We start from the raw sequence: 10,487 nt of genomic DNA, 5'->3' as shown, positions 1-10,487 counted from the left end.
TCAACACCATACACATAAGAGACCCCTACTACTTCATTGGCCATATCACTACCTTCGGTCTTACTCCTTGTGTATAGAGAATAAACAGATCCATGTCGATACTTCCCATGTTGTCCCCTAAAGTGTAAGTCGCCCAGTGGATTCCCCTTGGGAATTTATAAGAAACTCGAATTCCGAATTCATTGGTTCCCGCTTGTTCTAGCGGCCTCATTCAAAATATGTGGTAGCGTGTTTCATATCTGACTCTTACTTCCTCTCTTAATTGCCCATTGCCCACTCCCTTTTTCCATAATGCAGACATCTTGTCATGAAGAGTGACAGGAATGGTCATCTTTCTTCGTATCAAGGCATCGGTGCACCATTTATCACACAACCATGAGCGAAAATAGTGTGTAGCCCTGTCCTCGCGCCTCTTTCCCCCAGACCGCTTTATCATCCCATGCTCTCTTTCAACTTGCTGGAGCAGTGAGATTGTCCCTCGAATGGTTAGTCAGGCGACCTGGTCACCCATGTAGAGCTTCAGGCGACTGCCATTCACTCGGCCTTGAAAACGGTCTCCATTGAGTTTGGCAAGCTGAACGGTGCCCTCATCGATAACTTCTTTGACAATATAGGGCCCCAACCAATGCATTCGGAGTTTACCAAGGAATTTCTTGAACTTACTATCGTATAGCAACACGAGATCATTCTCCTTGAAGATGTGTACCTTAGTATGGCGATCATGCAACGCTTTCTCGTGCTGGTTTTGTACGTGCTGATGGAATCCAACCAAAAACCGTTCTTCTTCTAGTTCGGCTAGCTGCACAAGCCTTTCCTCCGAAGCCACATGGTTTGCCATACCTGTGACTGCTGTGATCTGCAGACTAGGCACAATGTATTCCATAGGCATGACGGATTCCTTGCCATAGACCAACCGAAACGGTGTCTGACCCGTCAACTTTTTGCACGTGGTGTGGCATGCCCATAGCATAGCAGGGATGCACAAGTCCCAGTCATTTTTTTGTGCGTTACAGACCTTGGTCAATGTGGTCTCCAAGATTTTGTTGAATGCCTCAACTATCATGTTCGCTTGTGGGTGATATGGTGTACTTTGTTGGTGATATATTTGGAATTCCACAGTGAGTGCACTGATTGTTTCATTCAGGAAATGTGTACCCTAATCACTCATGAGAATTTTTGGACATCCAAACCTTGTCAGTACGTTTACGGACAGAAATTTCATAGTTGTTGCAGTTATACAATCCTTAACTGGTTGTGCCTCTACCCATCAGGTTAAATATTCTGTCGCGGTGATGATGTAGCAAGTGCCTGTCTTTCCTCGTGGCTCGATAGGTCCTATGAAGTCAATTGCACACTTTTCGAATGGCTTTAGCATCATTTGTGGCTGGAGCGGCATTTCATCTCTCCGCGATGGTTTCCCCATTCATTGGCATACGTCACAGGCTCGGTAGTATGACTTTGAATCCTGGTGCAGAGTGGGCCACCATAATCCTACACAAAGAATCTTCTGGGCTATGGCGTGACCTACATAATGTTCGCCAGCGACCCCCCCCCCCATGTGCTTTGGCCAGGATCTGAACTCACTCGAATTCCGGGACATACCTGTGCAATATTTCATCGTTGCCCATTTTGTAGAGGTGGCCGGCAATCACGGTGAAGTCTGTTGCATGTATTACCAATTCTTTCTTCTGCTGAATGGAATATCCCTACAGCACATTTCCTATAGTTAATAAATGGATTATATCCTCAAAGTGACCATCTGCTATGTGCACCGCATATAGCTGTGCATCCGGGAGTCCATCCTCTAGATTTGTGGGTTTTTCGCCAGTCTCAATTTAGTACATGTGATCTGGGCTTGTGTTTAGACATCCCAGCTTTACGACGACCTCAAAGTCATATTGCTAGAATAATAGTAACCATCTACAAATGTGCCCCCCCAACACATGCTTGTTCAGTAGGTATTTTAATGTCAAGTGATTAGTATGCATCTTGAAATGGCCTCCAATAGATACTGGCAGAATTTTTGAAGCACGTATACCATTGCTAATCCTCGTGCTAGGTGGTGGAGTAGTTCTTCTAGGATTTTCACAACTGACAACTTGTAAATGCAATTGGGTGATCAATCCCCTCCACTCTTGGATCCGTAAGTACTACCACCAGTATGATACATAATGTTTCAACATGCATGTGAAACTCAATGTTCCATTTCGGAAAGACCAATATAGGAGTTGATGCCATATTTTCCTTGAGCATCTCGAAACTTTTGTTGCATTCCTCATTCCAACAATATGTAGCATCCTTCTTCAGCAATTGCTCCATCAGCATTGTAATCTGGGCGTAGATTTTGATGAACTTGCGATAGTAGCCTGTGTGTCCTGGTGTGGCCCGCAGTTGCTTGACACTTCACGGTGCTTGCATATTGAGGATGGTGGTGATCTTTGCTGGATCCACCATCAGACCTTGCTTACAAACCACATGGCCCATTAGGTTCCCAAATGGGATAAGGAAAGTACACTTCTTTAAGTTAAGCGCAATCTGGTGTCGATGGCAAGTATCAAACATCAACTATAAGCTTTCTACATGTTTTTTAACTAGTCCAAACACGATCCAATCATCAAGATAGACTTCTAAGAACTTGTGCATGAAGTCTTTGAATGGCACTACCACTATTCGTGAAAATATCGCAGGTGCATTCTTCAGTCCAAAAGGCATCACTATGTACTGAAAGCAACCCCATTCAATGGCAAACTTCATTTTTCTCCTGTCTTTTGGCACAATCTTGATCTGGTGGTATCCTAAGAACCCATCCGTGAACGAGTAGGTTTCCTGCCCCCCTACATTTTCCAGTACCTCATCTGTAAACGGAGTTGGGAATGGATCATTTATGCAAGCATCATTGAGTTTCCAGAGATCCATGAAGATACGAATCTCATCCTTCTGTTTCTTCTCCTTCATAACCATTGGACTTACCCAATCAGACTCCTCGACTAGTTCAATGATTCCGGCTACCAGCATCTTGTCCAGTTCTTTGCGGACTTTTGCTTTATATTTTGGGTTCAATCGGTAGGGTCGCTACTTAATTGGTTTCACGTTGGGCTTCAACGTTATCTTCATCACGTCCAAGTCTCGTAGAATCCTTTTTAGCTCCGTTATCTTTGTTGGGAATAGATCTTAATATTTGTGAATCAATTCGACAACCTTCTCCACTGTGGTGTGATCTTAATAGTCCCCAAGCGTTGCATACTTCGGCTCGCCTTCTGTTCCAATATTGACTTATCTTATGCGCCGTGATATCCGGATCTTTGATTGTGGGTCCTCGCACCTCACGACTCCCTTCGGATTCTGGAATATTAACGTTTCATAGATCGTCATCATCATCTTCTACCTGGACATTATAGCTTTCAAGAGCCTAACTCAGTTGTCGCAACTAGTGAGGCTGCGCTGGTTCTTTTGGTTCCAGTGGTGCCTTGAAAATGACAGCCTTTACCAGCTTAATGCATCATCCACGGGATCCATCCATTGATCTTCAAAGGGGAAGGTCGAAAAAAACCCTTTGCGCAAGATATCCCACTCGCTTGTGTCATGCCAGAGCTCTGCTTCCGTATACCAGTTTTTGGGAATGATTTCCATGGTGTGATAAAATAAGTGTACCCATTTTGGCTGAGGTTCTTCTTTGTAGGCTTTAATCCATCTGGTCATATGCATGTGCGGATCATCTCGTCCATCGTATTTCTCCGTTAGGTGTACTTCTGGCTTTCCAAATCTGATCTTCATCATACGCTTACAGGCGCGCCAATCGTTGAAAGTTCCTTCATGTGTTCTCCACCATCGCGTAGGTGTTGCGTGCAACTCCCATCTCAACGCATCAAATCATTGGTGCTCCGGTACTGTGACTTCAAATTTAGTCAAGAAATCATCTCTTACCATCAATGCATCATACGCCGGTATTTCATGATCTTGGATCCTTACGCAGTACAAAGATTTAGACACTCTGTAGCTACAACCTATGTCACTGTTGCTTTTTCTGTCATGCACAGGTACGACATAGCACGGTCCTTCAGCCAAGTCTAGCGAAATAACCACATGGAACAAATTTGTTTCAAACACCATTTTTCGCTCCTTTAAATTGATAACTCCGTTCATGTCAGTGGCCCAATCTATTCCTAACAATGCATAATAGGGTGTTCTCTCTTCCATGAGTTCAATAACTTCAAAGTTTGTTCGAGTACTTGCGCCATCAAGGTCGACTATTACTCCTTGCAGCCTCCCTATGGGCAACACCTTCTCCTGATTTTCCATCCGCAGCTTAGGATTACCCATGCATTCCCAAGACTATTTAGGTAGTACGTTGGCATCTGATCTTAGATCTGAAATGATCTGATCCATTTTTTATTCACCCATCTGCACTGTGAGTCACAGTTCCCTCCCAGTCCATGATGCATGTCTTCCTAACTTTCGAACTATGTGAGGTTCACTCCATTCTGCACATTTATTTATCAATTCCTATAAGGCTTTAACTACCCTACTATCATAGAACAATTTTATACATGTCTCTAAAAAGGTAGTTATCATCGAGGGATCCCTGACTAGTTCAGGTTGATCCCTACTACCTGGGGTAGAGACTTCCGTGAAGCTTTCCTGAGCTTCCAGATATGCCTCCTTACCCACCCCTGCATCTTCCTTACTTAAGTTCCTTCTATCCGTTCCTATGGTCGTGCCACTTCTCAGTACCATGTTGACGTTGGGATCTTCCTCACGGGGTTCAGACCTCATCATTTGTACATTTTGGGTCATTGGTGGTTGCGCTACCCCTTTTTCACAAATCTGTGCTATTAGCGTCAAACAATCTATTAGCTCATGATCTAATTGCTCACAATAATTGCATGAAATGATGGTGGGGTTGGTACAATCCCGCGCATAATGTCCTGGTCCGTTGAAATTGTAGCATATTAGCTACCCACAACCCCTTCCTGGCCCCATTCCACCTCGTCCTTATCCATGGCCCTGAAACCTGCTACGCGCAATCACCGTGGCTGGATCCTGACCTCGTGCCTCAATCTGCATTCTGTATGTAGGTGGCTAGTCCATTAACAAGTGGTAGCTATGGCAGTCCCTTTCCTCGTGGCCTGCTGACCTACAAAAGTTGTAAAATAAATGCTGGGGGGTCTCATTGTATTTTGGCAGTAGATGGCAGTTATTTGTGTTTTGTTTTCCTCCTACCTAACAAATTGCACACCAGAGCGGGGCTACGGTGCTTGATCTCGCATGTGCCTCTGGTCGCAACATTGTTGTTCCTATTATGCTCCTATACCAATAGGTGTCATATTTCATGATTGACTGTTAAAATGCCAAATATGTTCATCCTTTCCATGCTGCAAAGGTTCCATATTTTGAAAAAATAAAAAAATTAAAAAAAAAAGAAAAGAGGGTATGCCCTAAAAGAAAGATCCAAGGCCAAAAAGAATGAATTGGTCAAAAACAAAGAAAAAGAACCCCAGATGAAGAAGATCAGGAAGGTGTGCTAGTTCAAAATGCCAGTACTGTCCTATTTTTTCCAAAGAAGTTCATTATGTGCAATAAGTTAGTTCTTGCCACACTTGATGGATGGCCAAAGAGCTTAATCTTGGCCAGTCCATGTTTAAATTTCTTATTTTAGAGGTAGAGAATAAGATCTGTCCAAACAGTTCAAGCTTGGAAGATAAGTAGTTAGATAGAGAAACAAAGGTGCTCAACAGTTAAATATGAGCCCTTGGAAGAAATAAGGGCAGACTTAGATAGGATGGCAGTTAAAATAAAAGAAGAGAGTAAGGGTTTGCTAGTTCAAATGCACCCAAGGGAAAAGGGAAAAAAAAATGTTAGGTGTAATAGGCTAGGTAGGCAGTTTTGATGTTGCAGAAACAACTTTATGAGAAATTCTCTTTTAAAGGAGACTCATCTCATGGATATCATAAGTCCCATGGGAAGGTGTGGCTACAATGTCAAAAGAAGCATGACTAATTTCCCTCCATATTTCTTCAAGAGACATTTACTAACCTCCCCACAAGGACATTGAGATTTGCTCAGTGCTCCTAGTTCACTTCATTTTATGAAAAAGACTAAGTGAAACTCTGTTTTTCTTAGGATAATAAAGCCGCATTTCTTGTGTAAAAATGCCTTTCTTCCATTTTGCTAGGTTTTCCAAATTCATAGCTTGGATACCTATTTCATTTCCCTAAGCCTAAGTTTCACTTGTTAACTCAGCATTTTGGTTAAAAAGCATATCTCCCATATTAACATATTAAATTTATTATATAATTCCTACATGAGTATTTCCCCCATGCATGTATTATATAACCATATGAAAACCCAAAGAAAACTAAATATCCCGCCCCCAGCTACACTATAAGCCATATGTTATTTTACAAAGGGAATTAAAAGGTTTATTTGGAACCTTTTAACAGTCCATTGCCACGCCATTCAAAAAACATTAATCAACATCCGGTTGATTAATTGAATTAACCCCGAACCCGCAGACCCAACCAAAAGCAAATACCCCGCAAAACATTATAAATTCATTGTTTTATTGCATGGGTCCCATGCTGTAGTCTCCGCTGTTTCCCATTCGCCGCCAACCATTGGATTTGGCCCTCGCCATCCAACAACCCACATGAATATTGCAAGCCCTCCTCTACCTGCCCTTTAGCGCCCAAGGGATGGTCGTTTTGCCATTGTATCCTGGGATAGGTGGCAGTTTCCTGCGGTGCTCGCTGCCCCCCCCCCCTCCAATACCACCTCCGGCCAAAAGTAGTGCCGGGGCAAAACCGCTTACCGCCCATGCTCCCTCCTCACTAAAATCATCCTTGCATCATCCGCTGATGTCACGACCATGATAGCACTACGTCAGTGCCACGTCACCCCACTACATGAAAAAATATTGCGTCATGCTGATGTCATCCAGCTAAAAAGCGCCAAAAGCCCGCCAAAGTCAATTTTTCATCAAAAACCCATGAATGTGTCGTTTTTGTTCATTTTCATTGGTTTCTTTCTTGAGACTGGTGCTCGCGATTTTTGTCCAAATCAGCTGTTCGACCACACAGTCTGCCACCCAGCTAAATTCAGTCCACAGTTCGGTCTTTCGGCTCGTCCCGAGACCTGCAATCGCACAATGCACTGATAAAAATAGGTATTTACCTGAAATTCATTCCCAAACCCCATGTTTTTTCAATTTTCTCTGCAAAATTGCCCGAAGAACCCAAATTTGAGTTAAATACACCGTGCTATCTTCAAACATATGCACCAGAACCACTATTTATGCCCAGTTTCTACCAAAAACCCTGCAGACCTCGTTTCCCTCTACAAATTTCGCCCTGTGAGCTAAATTCCAATAGACTTCGGCCTGCAATTCTCTGAGAAATCCCCCAGAAGCTGTTATTTTACCCATTTTGGCTACAAAAAACCCAAATTTCAATTGAAAAATCACAGAGAAGTGAGCAATGGAAGCTCCAGTGGCCCTGAACATTGCTCCCCTTAATGCACCTCATAAGGACTTGGAGTGGTTGCCCTTAGCTGATAGGGATTTTCAAATACAAGACTTAATTGGTGACAAAAACCACCTCCAAGCATTCTGTGAAATTAGGAATAGTCATCTAAGCAAAACTGATCTCTATGGGATATGGGAATCCAATCTGCCCAGATACTTTCTCCCCTTAGTAAATGTATTCCCAGATGTAATCCGTCTGTGGTGTGCCAATTATGAACCTACTCAAAGAGTAGTTACAACTCCAACTGGAACTGTCATTTTCCATATAACTCCTGACTCAATCAATGAGATGTTTCACTTCAAACCTACTCAGCCTCTAACTCCTCTTTCCATGGGACATTTGGTGGATGAAGGCTCTAAATTATACACTGCAGAAATAAGCCGAATTGCCAGATTATTCATGAGACTAGATTGCCAACCCAGAGAGACACCTCCTTTTCACCATGTCTGTTTCAATGAAGCTGGAAAATTCATTATTGACATGATATCCTATGTCTTGGGATTTAAAACAAGTAAATATGTTGTTGAGACCATTTTGCCTTTGATGTCCTTGTTTATTCTAGGACATCCCCCTGCTGTCAAATTTGACTTTGCTACTTTCATTGCCAATAAGATTCATGACCAATTCATGAGTCTAGAAAGAGAGGGAGTCTTCAAATATACCTCTTATATATATCATCTGTTCTTATACTATCAAACAGACATTTTTCAGTTTCCTATCAGAAAATTGGATACTAAAGGAGAAAGGAGATTTGTCATATTTTGGACCTCAGTTTTCCATGAAGTCCATAGCTCTCCTTACACTTACTGTGAATTCATTGATCTATTTATACATCCAATCTCCTCTCTGTTGATGAGAACTCCTCCTCTTAGACTCTCTGGTTACATGCAGAAAATTTTCAGGCAATTTATTAGCTTAGATTTAACTCATTTTTATGCTGCCAAGAAAAAGGCTCAACTGAAATTAAGAAACCAGTTAGGCTCCTTGATCATTAACAAAAAGGAATGATGGAAAGATGCTAAAAATATATTGGGTGAACAACTCAAATTAAAAAGGAGCTTTTGGTGGGTACCCTATGACCCAAATGGATTCATTTGTGATAGAAAGTTAAAAAATAGACTATTAGCCTATAATCACTGTAGGATCCCTGAATTAGAGCAGTATGCTAATCAAGATGAGTGGGTAGAGGGCACATTGATAGAAGAACTCACTGAGGAGGAAAAAATGGAGCAATCTATGAAAAATCTTGAAAAGACTCTTGACCTAGACTCTTTTGGACAAGTCTCTTTCAAATTGCGTCAGCAAACGAGAGTGGGCACATCAACTACTGCAACTTCACAGCAACCTGCCCAAGGAAGCACTACACCAGCTACAAGGACATCTAAAGGCAAAGAAGTGTTGCATATAGAGCAACATGAAATGACAGATCAGCCAACATCATCAAAACAGCGAGGCCAAGGGAAAATTCCTCCTACCTAGACCAAAGCACCAGAGGTACCAACATTGCAAACTCCACTAAATGAGGAAAAGGGCAGAAAAAGGGACCAAGAAGAGAGCACACTTGTGAGTAGGCCAGCAAAGGAACCAGGGGTGAAAAGACAAAGAATAAATCCTCTACCTGAAGAGGAGATTATAGAGGAGATCATAGAAATTCCGAGAAGTGAGAGGGCATCCAACCCACAGACATCTCTAGTGGTAGAAACATCCACCAGTTCTCAAAGGCAGGAATTGGAGAAACAACATAGTGTGGAAATTTCCTCCTCAATTCCACAAAGAAAGCAAGGTTTAGATATTATAAGAACATTCACGGACATCAAGGCACATAATGAGCCAATAAGACTGCAAATTTATGATCTGTTTCTCAAGATGACCCCCCCAAACAACAAAGATTAATGTCTGCATATGATATTAAAGAAGGAAAGATGATCTTGAATCACTTCAAGCCTAAAGTGCAACAGCCACAGTCAGCAACTGATTACATAAGAACAAATCTAGAGGCCCTTGCCAAAGACATTCATCCTATGGACCAGATTAAGTTGTACAAGCAAACTGGAGAGATGGTCTACTCCACATTAGCAGACAAGGCAATATTAGGTCAGAAATTGCAGGACTCATTGATCAACACCTCTGCCAAATTGGATTTGGAAAAGGCATCTTCTTTGGCCAAGGAAAACCGGATAAAGTCCTCAGAAGAAATTATCCTTCAGCTGGGACATGATCCCAAGGATGGAAAGGGAATAAAAGCACTAATCAAGAAAAAGGAGGATGACATAGTTGCCCTCAAGAAACAATTGAAGCTACCAATTACTATGCATCCACAAACCAAAGAGGTTGTGCAAGAAAAAGCAGAAGAAGACATGATGGATTTTCTAATGAAAATGAATCAAAGGCTAAATGAAATAGAGTGGGAATTGGAGAAGGAATTATAGGAAAAGCGGGGAGTTTCGACCTCCCAGCCATCTCAAACAGCTCCAACAGTTACAACAGCTCCTACCACAGTTACAATAGTAGTCCCTCCCACTGTCCCGGCATCAACAATAGGTACTTCAACAACAACAGCAGCAGGCAGCAATGCTACCATGACCACAGAGGAATTGATAAAGGCTATGGAGGATTTAAAACTCCAAGTATCAGAATTAAAACAGGCTAAAGAGAAATTGGCCAAGTTGGAAGTAAGTTATGACAAATCTAAAATGACTATGGAAGAAAAAACAAGAGAGGTAAAGGCATTAGAGAATAAAGTCAAAGCATTGGAAAAACATCTCTCTTTAGATAAGCCTCTAGAAGAAATTAAGGGTATTTTGTGGGCTAATATCAGTGAATCAATTAGTAATGTATGGAGATCTACTCAAACTATATATGAGCAAATTGATTTGATAGCTACAGCCCAGGTGGAAATTCAAAGGGCCAGGAATTTATTAGGACATAAGCCCGAACAGGCCAACAGGCTAATCCATTTTCTGAACA

At 42.0% G+C, this 10,487-nt stretch overlaps 1 protein-coding gene across 1 annotated transcript; it reads right to left on the bottom strand.

Moving 5' to 3' along the window:
* Positions 1-490: 490 nt before the first annotated feature.
* Positions 491-1,063, bottom strand: LOC149188865 (uncharacterized). The gene has a single exon (XM_089410068.1). The coding sequence runs from the start codon at positions 1,061-1,063 to the stop codon at positions 491-493; it is 573 nt and encodes a 190-aa protein (XP_089266194.1).
* Positions 1,064-10,487: the final 9,424 nt, after the last annotated feature.

This window comes from Pinus tabuliformis, chromosome 3_1 (genome assembly GCF_031772625.1).
Source record: "Pinus tabuliformis cultivar Carrire ecotype Pingquan chromosome 3_1, CPIR1, whole genome shotgun sequence".
Taxonomy (NCBI): Eukaryota; Viridiplantae; Streptophyta; class Pinopsida; order Pinales; family Pinaceae; genus Pinus; species Pinus tabuliformis.
This window is presented reverse-complemented; position numbering and strand designations above follow the sequence as displayed.

Excerpts from the sequence above, each read along its gene's own strand:
- LOC149188865 (XM_089410068.1), bottom strand. The coding sequence starts at position 1,063 with ATGATAGTTGAGGCATTCAACAAAATCTTGGAGACCACATTGACCAAG.